The 17421-nt window shown below is 39.8% G+C and overlaps 1 protein-coding gene across 5 annotated transcripts in view; it reads right to left on the reverse strand.

Annotated features, from left to right (window-relative positions):
• The window catches only part of LOC124298898 (serine/threonine-protein kinase 25), a 42443-nt gene that overhangs the window by 17709 nt on the left and 7313 nt on the right, over positions 1 to 17421 (reverse strand). Inside the window, exons 1-2 of one of the 5 annotated variants that reach the window (XM_046751517.1) lie at positions 4382 to 4681; positions 463 to 1019 (exon numbers count right to left, since the gene is read on the reverse strand). The exons of 1 other annotated variant lie outside the window; for it this stretch is intronic. In XM_046751517.1, the coding sequence (XP_046607473.1) occupies positions 463 to 762 (300 nt within the window). In that variant the 5' untranslated portion in view covers positions 763 to 1019; positions 4382 to 4681. Of the gene's footprint in view, positions 1 to 462; positions 1092 to 4381; positions 4682 to 6773; positions 6801 to 10701; positions 10858 to 17421 lie in introns of those variants that run through there. 3 more of the 5 variants (XM_046751516.1, XM_046751518.1, XM_046751520.1) reach the window with 3 other exon arrangements.

Consider the following 17421-nt stretch of genomic DNA (forward strand, 5'->3'; position numbering starts at 1 on the left):
TTGGAATGAAGCCAACGCTGAATTATTCCTATCGACGAATGAAACATTTCCGCGTTGGTTTCATTCAAATACATCAAGCTCTTCTATCCGAAACTTCGAAACCACCCCATTGGATGCCCATCTTTGAAATTCGTTTTGCACGCATTTAAACCGTTTGTCCGCCGACAAAAAAACAATACGTAACATTTACTTTTCAATGTTCTGCAACACACATGATCAGCAACGAAATCGAAGAGGGATACCAAACCGATGTTCCTTGTTAGTTGTTCGCTCGATACTTGACTATCATCACCTCTCGGTAACAGATCTCCATATCGTCATAATCTATTTTTTCCGCAAAAAACGAACGCTGCAACGAAAGGTCCGTTAAAAAAATACGACCAGACCATTCCTCACCGCAAATATGCAACGAGGTTGATGACGATCTTTAAAACGGAAGCTGCTTACACGGATGAGACTCACCGAGGGGCCACTATTCCTGTTGACGCGATTTCTCGAGTTCGTTGCTGCCGGCGATCGTCCGTTCAGATTCTTATGATTTCCCGCATGGGGAATCCCCAGGGTGTTTTCCCTCCTGGCGGGTGGCGGCGGGGGATGAGAAACGGGTCTTACCCCGTTTCTATTCTGCGCTGGGTGATACGGTCCGCCCCAGGCCTGCCTCGGATGGTAGCCGACGTAGCCACCGGTTATAAACTGTGCAGATCCGTTCAGATGTGGCGGTGCCATTACGGCCGTTTGCTGAGGCTGCGTACCGTTCCGCATATTTCTTCTCCTTTCTATTTCTACGCTGATTCTGACTTGGTGTTGAGTTTTCACTAATGATTAAAACCACGGTGAACGCTGCATCGCTTTTGACTTGACCGTTGATATTTAGTCATCCAATGTTCATTGCAATAACGCAGGAACGGTTGAACCGATGAACTCCATTGCAATTTCGATTATATATTTGATCACTGAACGCCACACTTTGGAAACATACTTCTGTGTAATGGCACTAGAATTTTTTCGTAGTATTTTTCCTACACCATGTGATTTATATAATTTTCAATTTTTGTGTGATTAAATTATCGACGAATTACAGATATTGTGTCCTGAAACGTTGTATAATCGAGTTTCTTATTACACGCTTATCTTCTCAAATTATTAAAACTACTGATTCGAGACCTGATAATTCAGTATAAGCGTTGTTTTTACTACGATGAGATGTTTTAACTAGCGATTAAGTCGATAATTAGGCTACGTCAGATATAATGTACTAATTTAAATCGCATACCGTACCCTACATAACTTATATTTGTGATTAATTTATCCCCATGTGTTACATATGGATCGATCGATTATAGTGCGTCAAGAATAACATCAAATCAGCAAGAAAATAGATTGTACACAATCTGCGGAGGTGATTTCACTGTAGCACGGTTTTCGACAAAGTTGTTTGCCATAACAGTTTTGACTCTATTGGCGTCTCCATGCTGTTCGATAACGGATCGCTTTTTACCCGACAGAAGCGATTAGTCTCGCCTAATGTTTTGTTCCCGAATGAAAAATAGGTTCTCGGAATCGAAAAGCGCTTCAATAATCGTGTAATATAACTATAGGAATAAAAATAAAACAGAAGTAGGTATAATAATAAATTTCGATAAGCGCGGTAGATTACTTAATAACTTTTTCTTTTATCGTGTTAACAACTGCAGAGACTAATCGTAAAGCCCCTCGAGATGATGACGTTGTCAGTCAACCGGATGCGATGTGCTTGTTATTAAAGGTGACACATGTTTGATTGATTTCGCGATTAATCAGAAAGTTAGAAGAAAAAATAAAAAAACTGCGAGGGTCGAGGAGCTAAAGGCGTATAAAACAATAAATCATCATTTCAAAGATCACGAATACGATATCCATAATAAAGATTATCGTCGTCGTCGCTCATATGAACGGGAATAAAAATAAAAATCATTTGCAATAATGGCGAAAAAAGAAGATTCGAGACTTGACTAAAAGATGTGAATCACGGTCAAATTATAATGAAAATTACCCGCAAGGAAAAATTCGGTAAAAACCCAGAAATGGATAGAATTATATGTATAGTTATCGTCAGAAAAAAAATAGCAACAGCGATAACGAACAAAGACAATGAATTGTAAGGTGAGATATTTTTTATTGCGAGCTTATCGAACTTTACAAACGCAAGACGGTGTTGAAGCCGCTCTTTCTGTCATTATAAATTCGTCAAAGGTTTCTGGATGCGGTGAATTCGAGTCACGTAAAACGCACAACGTCGACAGTCAGGCATGCAGGGGATCATGAGGGCCAAATCTAGGCACGACGGTAGTTAACAGTTCAGTTAATTAGTAATTGTGACGCGTATAGTATATAACCGGATACCAATATGCATTACGGTTATTATATGCGAACGTCTGAAATTTTTATTTTCCTTGTCAAGTTATAGTTATATTAAATTATTGTTACTGTATAATACGAGTATCGTTGTAATATCAGAATGTAAACGAATAAATTATAACGATTGTAAGAATTTATCAAAGCTTAAAAAAAATGTATTATGCATGACTGCAAGCTAGGAATAAAAAATTGTATGTATCCGCAAAAATTGTTATTACTATTTATTTATGTACGTACGTATATTAGCACTTGTGATTTTCACGTACTTATTTCATTCCAATAATAAAAAAAAAAAAAACGAATTTCGAGCGCGCGCGTTGTTCACGAATACGTTTACGTAAGGACTAAGTATTTCGTATTTCGTCGTAGCGAGTTTTCTGTCTCCGTTCGTTGAGTTAGTGAAAGCGCCGCTGCCACCGCCGCTGCTGCAATATGCCACGAGAAACGTGTATAAAACACGAGTATATAGTTATATGTACACTTTTAGCTCGCAATCATCGGATGCCGATCACATTAAGGGGATGTCAGGCCTTGCTGTTTTATCGACAAAGTTAGCAAATCGTATTTCACAATCTTCTCTTCTCCCGACCGACGAAATTGCTTCAAACTTTCGAACATCATCGATTTTGTCGTCGCGTTTGTCGGCCGGCTTAGAAAAGTTGAGGAAATTGATGAAGATACGTAAAAAATATGAGACTCGACTGTAAAGTATCGCGCCATAACGCCGAAACGAGTGAGAATCATCTGCGAGTAATAGTCGATCCCTCGAGATTTCCAACTTTTTTTTAACAATGCCACGGATGTATACGTAAACCATGTCATTTGCCAAAGGTTTGAGATATTTCGTGCCTCGAAAGTGTAAAATACGAATTGCTAAATCTGTCGGTAAAATTGTGAAATAATTTAACGACAAGACATTTTGTCAAATATTTAAGTTATAATGGGAATAATTATATCGCGATGCAGAGAAAGAGAATGGACATGCTTCCCTCATTCATAGGTTGTAATACGAAGTTGGATATATAATACACTTGTTTCTGCTCTACATGCGCTATTGAAACGCGATGGCAGCACCAGCAGCGAAATTACCTTGCATGCATAATCTCTCCTAACCGAAAAACCTGGTCTGAGTCGCGTGTAATCTATTCACGTATGCATACAAGAGAACGAATAAAGCCTATTTTCTCACGCACTGAATACTTCCCTACAATGCACGTGTTATAACATTAAATACTAACCAAGACAGTAGGAGGTGTCTTGATATTTGAAATGAGATTTCGATAAGCGGACAAAGAGTATCATTTATTTATTATGAAACTATTGAATTTTATGAAAATGATTTGAAATTTCAACACTTCGAAAATTCAAATCACGTGACGGTATTATTCTTAGAATCTCTATATTTTTACAAAAAATCGTTAAAAAACAATTTAAAATACTATAAAATAAAATATTCGTCGCTCAAGCATAAGGACGATAATTTTCCTGAACAATGGTCTCCGCGAGGTTCGTAGCAAAATATAACGTCTTTCATTGATATAACAAACTGCAAACGGACAACTTCGATAATAAGAGCAGATATTGAGCATTCAGTGAGTTAGCGGCAAGTGCATTCATATAATATCCAACTAAATATACGTCGTTTAAATTCAATTGGCAATGATCGGGTTATTCAGGTCTCGCCAATTCCAATTGCACCCAAATTAGAATACATCCTACCTACGATACAAGATCTTATCTAGATCTTACTTAGATCCCAGGTTAATTTAGAAATTTGGAACAGACGCAAATGAATTATAATCGATCTCAAAAAATGATTGCAAATTCTAATTAATTTATTTTTTTTTATTCCCATTTTCTAATAGTGAGAAAATTTTCATCTCATGTCACGAATTTACATCTAATGTGTATATCGTTACAATTCATATACCAATCACACATGTTCCGCTCCGAAATCTTTTTCGAGATGAGAAAATTCTTTTACCGTATGTAAAGAAAAAAAGATTCTCCAATAAATTTTCCGTTTAGAGAAGTATCTTTTTTAACACACACACACACGCACACACACATCTGCTGCACAATCACTGTAAAATATATTATTATAAATTTCACATAAATATTATTATGCTTCTTTTCATTAATCTCGGTACTTGAACAAATAAATAAACAGCTCTCGTTACTGTTCGACAGGATTTTGACAGCTGTCAGTTATTGAAAACGCGGAATATCATATCTGACAGCGATACCCGACGACAAGGAGCGTACTGACTGCACGCGGTGAAAATATAATCCACGACGTTGCTGGCGCGGGTTTGTTGGGTTGGTTGGCTGGCTGGTTCGCTGGACATCGAGTCGCCTGAGTCAAACGGTAACGGAGTGGGGACAACTGACTAGATACCCTACCTGTCTACGATCCGGACTTTTATCTAGCTGAAGCTGTTATGCGATTGCACGACTCGTGGCAGCGAGCAGTCGGTTACCTATCTTGCAGAAGTTAAATTATAACGCTGAAAGTGCAGACTGTCAGATTACTTCGATATTAGACGATTTCGGTAGGGCATTTTTTGCAGTTGCTGAATCGCTTGGGACGGAGAAAAAAAAGTCATACTGCGGTAGGTACGTTCAAGTTGAAGAGTATTTACTCACGTGTGAGAAATCTCACACCAGCCTAGGTTATCGATCTGGTGCGGAAAAAAATAAGTAAATCTCTAAAATCAGATTTTTCATGCAAAATAAATATATTTGTAGAATACGGTGGTGACTATTTCGCAGAGAGGAAATTCGATGATTTTTCTCTAACTTTTTTCCCCGGCAGAAATTATATTATATACGAGAAAGGGGAGAAGATATGAAAATTGAACGATATTACTTCCAACAACAAGTTTTCTTGAGTTTACGAGACACAGTTGACGGTTTTAAATAATTTTGGGAAATAACAACGAAGAAATATGTCTTTTCAGTCGGAACCTGGTAATTCCCTGACTTCTACCTGATCGTTCCCAATTTTCCTGGTCTGTCACCGCCTTGTAGAGAACAGATGTTGAAAATCCAGCAGCAGATTTTACATCTTCCGATGCTTCGGAATATCGCAACAAATCGTCAGGTCCTTTAGATTGTTAACGAGATATGCTAAATGGGAATCGATTTTTCTGTGATAAAGACACGATATTGACCACCCTCAAAATACGATGTACACCACATATGAAATCTAACGAAATCATATCAAATCCCATGAAATTACATTTGAAATGTTTTGAAGCGATGCGATCTTAAAACCTGGCGAACGCACGATCCGACGAGTGGTTAACTCCTCGGATAATTATCGTTAGAACTGCTGTGTTCCAGGATAACGGGGATAACGGAGAAAACGAACGGAAATAGGCAAGAGGCCAGCAGCATCGAGGACCACCCCGACTTGGAGTGTAGAGCATCATAAGATGGGGTCGTTTAGATCTTCCGTTATGCGGTTGTAAAAGAGTGTAAGGCTTTGACCTACAACATGAGAGGCTGGCGTCAAATCTGTCCCTGAATGGCATCGATGCGTGATATTGGAACAATAGAAGATGATCGACAATGTGGAGGACGTAACATCCTGTCGTCGTCACACACGACAGAGTCATTAAACGACGAGATTCTCTTTGTTAGTGAACGTTGTCACGAAGATGCAATGCCGGTGGGCTTGGTTACAGCGTTACAGAGGCGTTGGAAGCGCAAACGCTCGAAGCGTTAAACAGTAAAATGCCATCTGCTTAGAAAAGTTTTTTCTTTCTTCGTACCAAAAATCATCAAAACTATATTTAAAAGCCTTAATGGATGGGAGGGGAGAGGTTCAAACATTTCAATTCGAATCCACTCGAGGGCATTTTTCATGAGGAGTTTTGACTCCTCGAAAATCGATCGTCGCTTCGTTTAACGTTCGAAAGAGATAAAGAGAAGAGAAAATTAGTTTACACGAAAAATAAGCGATTTCGTGAACGTTTGCCGGTGGAAAAATACGCTCTGAATGTAAACTAAAACGGGCCTTGTCGAGAAGTCTTCGCGTTGGGACAGAACACGCATTGTGAACAGGTGATTCCGCGGAAACAACGTTTGCCGCTATCTATTTAGGTTGCTGACATTTTCAACAACTGATCGTCATAATACACCTCGCTCACTAAACCGCCTGACAAACATTTGCTCAGCTGCAGGTTGCCTCTGCCCAACTTTGACATACTTTGGTGAGAAGTATAACTTGTTTTCGAAAGCACTAGAGTTCCAGTATAGGAAGGCAGCGTGTAACCAACGAAAAATCAATGTGCATTCGTACAATGAATTTTCCTCAACCGAATTTATCATACGGTAGAAGGCAATGCATTTTTCGGAAAAAAATACGTTACCCACTTCTTCATGGATTCGGCATAGTCAGAAGGAAATTAATCTTGACTATTTTGAGGGCAAATCTTACCTGTAACAGAACAAAAAGGAAATGGTTAGTGACATGCGAGGCAAATTTTACAGCTTAACTGACTAGAATGAAACGACTTTATATTCCAACCATTGAAACACGAGACTGAAGTTGGTAACGTTAATGTAACGAAACATCAGGGAGAAATTCGTTATTATGCAACTTTGGAATGACTTTTCAGGAATTGGCTGTACAAAATATGAGTACGCTTCGTTCATTATGATTTACTAAATCCACAAAATCTTGAAGGTGCGAAGTAAAGATTTTTCCTAAACATGCATCGTTAGAGTAACGTTACTAACTTCAACCTCGTATCGAAACAGAGTTGTGATCCAGGAATATGCTTGAATTAAGCACGTAAAATCACGTCAAGTTGCTAATTGAATATATGTCAATTGATTTGACCACATGTGAAATCATTTGAATTGGAATTTTGGATAAAGACTTGTATGAGGCGTTCGCTTTCAAAAGCTGTTAAAGAACTGCATTTGGCGATTAATCGTGAATGAAACACAATCAGAAGACAAAATAGATAGATGAAGATTTCTTGAAAGCTTGGCCACAAATGATCAAATTGATCGGGTGCCCACGAATAACAGAAACAGCAAAAAATTCAAATTGAGTTTGTAATAAGGTTGAGTTGGTAATAAATAGGGAATTGATTCCGTAACCCAAAGCTATGGCAGGACGGCCGGCTAGAGTTTCAGGTTTACAGGTACAAAGTGCAATTTTCGATTTGAAGACAAAAAGCAACTTGATTTCTGTCGTTAAGTGACTAATATCGGTGCTAAGCCGTTGCTACATAGGTTATACGTATATATCAATACAACTCCGGCTTTCGCAATGCTATGAACTGAAATATAGTTGCACAACAGTCGCGCTGCACAATGGCTACACTAGGTAGTTCACAAAAGTGAAAGGTGCGAGATATCGCGTGTGTAGCGTTCAGCAGCGCCATACGCCATCAGTGACATAACTGCCAGTGGGAGATCGGTTATCGATCGATAACGTTATGACCGACTGCGACAATCAGAAGTCAAAGTTCGTGATCTGAGCGATGCTAAATCCCAGCAAACACTGAAATGCTGATGGGCATTGTACAGACCAATGGATCATCGGTACAAAAGAGTTTACAGTAACCAGGCAGGCTGCCATGGATAAAATATGCACTCGGTTGTTTCTTTTCTGCCATGCAGTTACGTTGCCAATTTTTTTCAGCGTCAACGCGTAGAAGGGCAACTCCGTAGAGCGATATATAGAAAGAATAGAAGGAGAGCAACGATGTGGGAATTTTGCCAAGCTGAATTCTGCACGGCTAAAGGAAGAGGGCTCTTATGTGTCGCGGAAAATCGATTCCCACTCCCAATTGCGACTAACGGACTAACGATGCACGTTGTCTTCGCTGCAAAAGGCATATTTTTATTTTGGACTATTGTCAAGAATTATAAAATCCGTTTCCGCCAAATCGATTTTCAAAATTTGGATCTGCATTTAGCGTAAACGATCATACGCAGTTCGAACCATTCGCAGTTTCGACTATTTTGATTGTTGAGATTCGACTCAATTGTGAATAGGTATATTTTGGGACTGTTCAAATTCTCGATACGTATCAGATTTCTTCGTTCACAATCATTAAAAAAAAAAAAGTGCCTGTCGGTAAAATAGGAAGGTCCGACCTAATTCAATGAACAGGCGACTCCCGAACGGATCTACGCTATTCCGGATAATGGACAGGAGGAAATGAAGTTTAGAAGATGAAGAAGCGTCGCGAGGTTGGTCGGATCGGATCACCAATGAAGCAGAAAGATGAGATTCTGCAGGCTGCTATGAGGCATTCTGTGGCATATTGCAGCTGTTAGAGGTGCATTGAACGTGACACAGAATTTCCATCTAGTTTCGTGCTAGCACTTAGAGGCATCCTTCCCCAGGGCATCAGTCCTTTTTATCCCAAAAGCTGTAGGCGTTCGTGAAGAAATTATTGGAAAAGTGTCACATCATTTGAACAAGGATCAATCTCAAGATACTCAAAGCGCTGAAAAGCATTCAATTTCAGAATGAAATTTTTTTTTCAACAGTCCGCTTTTTCGCCAGATTGAGTTTTCACCTTTTCTGGTTATTATCGGTGAACCGTAATGCTTCGTTGTTTCGTCACGTTGATGTCACGGGTATAGCTGGACTTGATGTAAACTCTAGCCTTGCTTACATTGCCAAGAAATTCTCTAACGAGTCATATTTGCCATTTTGTCTTCTCGTGAGTGGTGATATCTCATTATAGTTTTCTTCTCCGCGATGCGTCATTGGAATCCGATTATTAACTACGGGTTTTCGAATGAAAATGGATTGTAGCATGCTTACCAGGAGCCGAAATTTTCTTGTTCACTCGATCAGTTCAGTCGATTTTCTCAGTTCTTAATATTTTTTGCACCTGTTCAGCGCGACAACCATTACTGGAACACGGTAGGACCAACACCTTCGTGGCAAACCCAAAAAAAAGGTGTAAAACAAAAGCCGGAAGGTTTGACATCGCCTTAATGAGACTCCGCATCACCCCGTGAACAATCAGAGCGAAGTGATCTTTGATTGGTCGTCCGAACAAATGAACTTGGGAATTCCACTCGCGTCGTTGGCGGTGAGGATTTTCATCAACCTTTACTGTTTACGTATGGATATCCTCCTCAGTGTCGCGATACAGTTACGTTAATTCAATGCAGCGACACACCCCTGTTAACCCTTCAAACTGGTGGGCAAGCCAAACATGGGCGACGAAGCGTCGCTTGTCAGTTTGAAATTAATTTTCAACGGTGAAGTGATACCATGTCGGTTTGTGGAATTTTAATCAAAGGTCCAATGATGTTTACAAATTGGCTACTCCAATTGCAAAACGGGCCAATTTTAGGCGAATGACGAAAGTTTTTCAACAGTCTGCATTTGAATTCAGTTTCTTGTTACGGCATACAGTAGCTTTCTAAATTAAAATGATGACATAAAATTAAATTTACTTTCAAAGTTAACCCCTTGGACTACGATATCCTGCCAAAGTCGTGATACGTCGATCTGTCCAAACATAAGAATCACGGATGATAGCCATGGTCTTCCAAGGTGTTCTACCCAATAAAAGACACAGATTTTGTATTTAAGGACTTGCAGTTTTACTGGACAATAACATTTGTTTTGTTATTATATCCTACAAGCCAACGCAGAGCTATTGGGCAGTAATTTATACTACCATTTTTTACTTACCGTTTTTTTTTTTTTTTTTTGAATCGTTTATAATTTTTTAAATACTGTCAGTAAGCTACTTAGAAATTGAAATTTTTTAGGAAAGCCGCGGCCCTCTGCGGGAATGGAGTACAGGGTCGTATAATGAGGGTGTATGAAAATCCTGGAGCGAAAAGCCAGTAAGTAAGCCGAAAGCCGGAGTGGTAAGAGGCCATCTATTTGGCAAAATCCGTCGACCGTTCTGAGCCCTCAAACTGCGACTCGTATCTTTAGGGTATTTCTGTTCCCTGCCCAACCAACCAACCAAGGAACCCCCGGCTTTCCGGTGGGATTAGAGAGTGTCTGTGTAGTCGAATGTATAATGAACGTTCGTAGGTATAACAGCGCGGATTCCTCGGCCTGCTACTAAAAATTGCTGACGTGTAAAAAGTTCAATTTACGTTCAAATCTGTTTCGTTTATTCACGTGGTAATCGGCTAAAAATATTTAAATACAAATAAATTACTACTCGCATAATGTTTGCAGCACAAAACAAGGCTGAATTCCATGAACGTTTATTTCATATTTATTATTACGATACGGGAATTTTTTTTGCTAGATGAAAAAATCTGCTTTACAAAATTAAATTTCAAATGACTTACCGCTTTCATGCAGACTGAATTATTAGCGTTGTTAACTGCACGGTCGTTAATATTGTTATTGTTCAAGTTGCTGGTGGTTATCAATTGGTTATTGTTGTTGTTGTTGTTGTTGTTATTCTTGTTGTGCTTGTGCAGCACCATTGCAGCGAACATTTTTTAATATTATTAGATTTTTTACGTTTAGGTCAAATTTTCCAAGTATGGCACTGATTTTTGTTCAATTATTTGAATATCTAGTTCTCAGAAGCTTGCTTATTCACCTTTCAAGATTTAAACTGTATCGTTATTGTTCACTGCGAATCTGCGTCAAGATTTAAAAGAAAAAAGAAAGAAAGAATGAAATCTAACGTGTTTAGTTAAAGCTTGGGCGTGAATAAAGCTAATCTGCCTCAGAAAAAGCACTTCATAGTGTGTAAACCCCGAAAGAGCGCATGGAAATGGAAAATTCAAACGAGTCATGCTGCGGTCTTTATATGTAGATATCTGTACATGTATTACCTTGCATGTATATACATAATACGTATACAAATGTTAGTCTTTGAATCACTTAATGATCAACCTTCTATTACCGACGAGTGTTGCCGACCAACCAACTAACAATAAATCAAGAGATACATCGTTGTCAAAATTACCATTTTTCCATCAATAAACTCTTCTCAACCAGCGGATTTATCACATGGCAAATTTGTCAATTAATCTTTCAACTCATCACTCAGAGGTGTAAAGTATATCTAGACTTCGAGAATGGTGCGAGACATCAAAAGGTTTCACATGATTTTAGAAACTTTAGTAGATTTGATGCGGTTTTGACAATTTCAAAAGAATTTTTAAGATTTTAAGGTTGTTGCCGATTTTAAGAATTTCAAGAAAAAGTCATAGAATTTCACAGATTTCAGAGCATTTCCCGGGGTTTCGAAAATTCCAAATAAATTTACAGGATTCGGGAATTTCATAGATTTTATAAGAATATAGGAAATTTCAATGGTTCCATAAGAAGTAAGACTCCAACAGATTTCGGGGGATTACAAAGATTAAAAATTATATAACAAGACCTCACGAGTGGTTTATAGATTTCAAAGGTGATCAAACCCCAGATCGAAGTGAACGAAAATGGCAGTTAACTACATTGCAGTATAAATTAGAACCCATCGTTCAAACATTCACCCAGAGTTTCCATTATTCCTGCCGATCGTCGACGAGTTAATCCTGTCGACTGAATTGACAGCTCCCTTGGGACACAATAAACTTGTCGCAGAATGCGTTTATTTATTGTAGATGAAACATGTTCACCGTTGTGTTGGAATGAAAATGGAATTGAAGTATTTTCAATCAACAATCAACAGCAACGGCACATCGGGAGAACGAAAGTGAAGAGTGAGAGAGACTGAATGAAAATAGCAGCCTCCCGATACTGCGAAGGCCGAATCGAACAGTGGTGAACTGCAGTTGAACAATTACGCAAAAGCTAGACTAGGATGTTCTGCACGAAATGCAGGGTCCACACAAGTATAACACTACCGACATTGGACAGGCCGAGTCGGTCGACCGTGAACCGGTTTGTTTCGCCTGCCCGAAACAGGTCCAACTGCACTACAACACAACACAACACTGCTGATTCCTTCCCCACCTACGGTGGAAAGGTGGATTTAATTCTTATGGAGTAATGGCTGATCCACTGAGTTTGAAGAATACGAAACAAAGAGCAGATTCAAGGGGGTGTCGAACCTCAAAGTTTGACCCGAGACAAGTTCGGTAAATTGTGAACACAGGTGAGATCATGAAACCCGTAATTTCTTAAAGTTTAGATATGATTCGTTACTCAGGAGGTGAAAAAGGTGTAGAATACCATTTTTTGAACTTGCTGGTAAAACAGGAAAGTTAGTAGCCCCCTTAAATTCAATGATCTTAGGTTGGAACCGAATCGATAACCTGCTTATTCTAGAGCAGAAATAATAACTTTGAGGTACTTCAAGCAAGCATGTAGAGAAAAAGTATCATCTAGAACTGTCGGTGATTTCAGATGCTTGTGAAAAACTCGAGGGTGTTGATTTCACTAAGGGTATAGTAGAAATAGCGTGTCTGGAGTTGGGTGTCAATTTCCTGATATATAGTCATAGTCAATCAGAAATTTCGCCTTCCAATTTTTATTCCAAAAATTAAGGAATTGCCAAATCCTTCACGGCTTAAAGTGTGCAAATATGATGTCTACACAGATAGAAATGTTGTATTGAATTGTCACTATTCGGAATCGTAATTCCAATAACTCAAACCCCACAATCTCCCAGGTTTCTCCACGGGTATTGAATTGGAGATTAAAAAGGGCAGAGGATCAACTGAGGTTGAGGTATATACGTCGGAGAGATATCGCCCTGAAGACACGCAAGAACGTAAGCACTTGGTCACGCGATAGGGTCGGTCGTGGCAGGCGGCGCAGCTCAACAAACCGGTGCTTAAAATACACATACACAAAGCTGTGTTGTTGTACAAATTGTTTTCAACACGGAACAATATTAAAACTTCAATGACTTGTTCCTTCGACAATAAAAAATCAAAATACCAGAGTATTTCAACAACGGTATCAGCATCTTTTTTGGAAAACAATTGGCAGCAGTATACTTTACCAATTTACGACGTTTCGTAATATTACAACAAATAATAAGTTCACTGATTGTGAGATATTCAGGATGTACAGATAAAAAAGTGTCGGCGCAAAAACAGCGATAAAAAAAAAAAATTCTCGTTCGAGAAGTTATTCACGCGAATAATTCACTTCATAAAACTTTATGGAGAGGTTAAGAGAACCTTCGACAGTTTCGAAAATTTTGAAAATAAGTTACCGTTGTAAACAAAGAATCTGACACAGAATGACCAACACGTTCGGTGTAAGGAAGCGGATAAGCGTTTCTCAAATAATAAACTTCACCGACGAAGATGAAAGTCACACACCATAACCACAACCCTTGTAACACCAGCGTAACACTGAGGGGTGAACCGTTTATGATTTAACCGTACCAAGGGGAATTCATTCGACCAGCAGCGTGGAAGCCAGCCGCGCGTCGACTGAGGCTGGTTTCCGAATCCGCGAGCGTCGCGACGTTCGACAAACTCACCCCCTTTCTCCCACCCCCGGAAAAAGCCGCCCTCCACCCTCTCTCCATTGTCCTTTTCCTCTGCAGCGCCGACTCCACCTCCTTTTCTTCTTCGTCTTCGCCATATCGCCATGCACAAGCCGCGGTGGGTAGAAGGGGTGTCTGCTCTCGGAATTAAACTCCATCGAGATACATGACACGAAGAATCCCGTATTCCTTTCGTGCCCACATTCGAAGTTTTCTCCTCACTGTTCCAGACAGTATTGCCAATTTGGTGATTTCGTAGATAGATCTGGAGTTTTTGAACGTTGAATTGAGATTTTTTGCCCGATTTACGACACATCTCAACCCTGGCAATTTTTTAAAGAGGTTCGGAGAATTCTGGAGATTTTTAATAGCCCGTAGTGATTTTTGCAGTCGTTTGAGATTGTCTAGAGATATCTAGAGACTTTTCGTTGCCGATGTTGTTTTCGGAATCATCTCGGGAAGAAGCGTTCGTTAACCAAAGCGTAACGATTTTCCGTCAGTTCCGTCGACAAAAATTTAATAGTATCGAAAAAAGTTTGATTATAGTTTTTGTTACCGACCGTCGGTAGTTTACATTACCTCAAGTATTTTTACTAACAAGGTTTTGTAGTTGGAGGTTCAACATGAGTGCAAGAGAAAGCTCTTCAATAACTGAAAAATAATTGTAATAAATGATTGACTGGAGTTTTGTTTGTCCTTGTAATTTGAATTTGTCTTCATAATTTGACTATTGTGTAGATTGTTCGTCAATTTTTCAGTGAATAATAGAGATTTCTTAGTTCATCATATCTACAGATTTCTAATGTTTTTTGAATAATGGTATAGCGATATGCTTTGCTCGGCACTTGGTAACACCGCTGCTTCTCAGCCAGTAGTAAAAACTAAACTTTCTTGATCAGTCGATGATTCACACTTCGATTGCCAAATCATTGATACAACGTAGGATTTCCCTGTTTTACCGATAAGTTATAGCAAATCGTATGTGACAAAACTCTTTTCTTTTCCTTAGCGATGAATTCTCTTATCCCGACTAAAAAAAATTATTGGATTTACGATCGTTGATCTTTAACAGACAGAAAAGGTAGAAAATTTCACAGAACCGCTCAACTGTTCTTCTGACTGCTTTGAAGTTATGGCACACTACTTTACAGTTGACCGTGTCTGTTGTCTTGCAAAACCAACGAGGATATATTTATTAAACAAGGAAGGAAAAGACACAAGAAAATTACCGTTCTAAATAAACGGTGATGAGTGACGATGGTCTTTCATTGCCGATTCTCAGCTGACAATGAGTTGTCTAAGAATGAAAATCTACCTGTAGAAAAAGAGAGTTGGGCTTCGTGCCGCAAGCCATAAGTGAAATAGCGAAAAAGTTCCCCAATGGCGCTCGTCAAAGGAATTTCGTATACGTGATGCAGACCGTTTGGAATCTTGAGGAAAGGTGGCAAGTTTCAAGGATGAATTTTTATAGGTATAACGTCACTGCCGCTGCTTTTGCCTCATATGCTTCTGACTCACAAAAGATATCGAAGATACCGTATTCTATACTTTATACCCAGTGTTCGATTCGATGCTAAATTTAAACCGATCTCTTTCACATGACGTTGAACGGTGTGACGAAGCCTACATGAGTAACCCTTTCTCCATATATGATGCAAACTTGAGTATAGTATTGAAATAAAGTTGGTGACTGCGTAAAGAAATGCATTACCACAATATTTATGATATTTTACGTTTTGCTAGGATTGTTCAAGAAAATTGACACCCTTATTTCTTCGGATAAGAATGATGCATATGTCAAACTGTAAATGATTAGATCAAGTGTCAACTTCAAGAGAGAAGAACCAGGGCGAGTCAGTCAGCAAGGCTGTTTGGAGAGCTGAATGGACCACAAAAGGTGCTTAGCAGTTGATGTAAGAAATAAGGAAGAGTGAGGGTGACTGGTGGTAAAATGGAGGCGAAGTTTGGTTCACGAAGCAGGGTCGATTGGATGGGCGTTGATTGAAGACCAATCGGACAGGAAGTGGATACCACTTCGCAGTGTCTTGCCCCACCCTTCATTCCCCGAGATGAAGGTCGTTGCGAGGGGCAAGAAGAAGATAGGGGAAAACACCACCGTTTTCTTTCCTCTCCCCCTCTCTCTCTCTCTCTCTCTGCTTCTCTGCGCGCGTGTCGGTGTCGGTGACCTCTCCACGGGGTTGGTAGGGTGGAGGTTAGGTTAGCTTCTGTATTTGGTCACGGAAGGAGAGAACTCGTTGCCGACCGATAAATCACCAGTGCGATTTGTCGTGTTGCAGGTTTTTCTCTTCTATCGAAAATCTACTCAAGCATTTCGAAAATTTTCTTTTGGCATAAGTAGAGGGTGAAAAATTGCCTTCTGCGTCGAAATCCGAGCAGAACATCATTTGAGTGAACACTTGCTGCTCAAGATCAATGAAAGAAAAACTCAAAGAAGCAGTGTCTGTAAAATATTGTTATAAAACAAATTCTACGCATTCAATTTCAACAGTAGTTACTGAGAAACGCTGGTGCTTTTCCGCAGCAAACTTAATTCTGCACACAAGGTTATAGGGCATAAAATGAAAGATGAGAGTCGCAAGAACATCAGCTTCCTTATCGCAAAGTGGCACCGTTTTGTCACGCCTGATACCTTCCCCTGCTACCGGATTTTTCACTTATACCTACCAAGCAACCGTGAACATAGAGTCGCACTTTAAACGAGCTCATGAAACTCATCTCTCCTGCACTGCAAGTTGTGGATTCTATTCTGAACCATTTCAATGTCAGCCAAGGGTCAAGCATAAAAGCACATGTTCTGAAATTAACTGAACTGATCGATCATAGGCTTCTAGGATACGTCCTGGTACCGAGGAAAGCAGTTCGATGGGTATAAGAGCTATTTATAAATCTAACCCAGAATTTAATCGCCTAATAGAAATTGATGAAACCCGTTCATTCGGAGAGGATCAAGGGTAGTGGATCAAAAAGGAGGCTCGAAAGCTCGGCTACCTGGCGATTAATTTTGTCTGAACTTTGCAAAGGACCTCCCGAATGTCTACTCCATTTTTTGCTCCGCAGTCTCTTACGTTACGGAGTTGGGAGATCCTGCTCCTCCTTCACCTCCCTGAAACTTGATGTGTCTGCACGCGTCTGCGCTCATCGATGTATCTTGCACCTCTTCGCTGGGTTTGTTACCCGGACGTCGACCGTCTGCGATCCGAAGCTGCAGGCGTGCGAGGCCCTTATGGGGCAAGGACCTTCGCATCCTTGGCCTCGAGCCTCGACAGGACCACCGCCGCCCGCCGCGCGACACCGTAACTATATTTACTGCACGTATCCTTAGAGCCAATGACCTTCGCTCTCTCCCAGGTGACATTGCGATTACCAAGGTACCGACACAACAGGATCTGACAAGATTAGTGAGCATCGAAACTGCGGATCTTTGTCATGAATCATCAAACGATCCTAAATCGAAAGTTACCGGTGGATTCCAATCGTTATACCAGTCAGAGCTGTTTTTTTTAGCAAATTTTTATTCTCGATTTCACTGAAGGATTTCACTATTTACGGTCGAGTCTCCGCGTTTATTAACTTCGTTTTCAAT

Source organism: Neodiprion virginianus, chromosome 2 (assembly GCF_021901495.1).
Source record: "Neodiprion virginianus isolate iyNeoVirg1 chromosome 2, iyNeoVirg1.1, whole genome shotgun sequence".
NCBI lineage: Eukaryota > Metazoa > Arthropoda > Insecta > Hymenoptera > Diprionidae > Neodiprion > Neodiprion virginianus.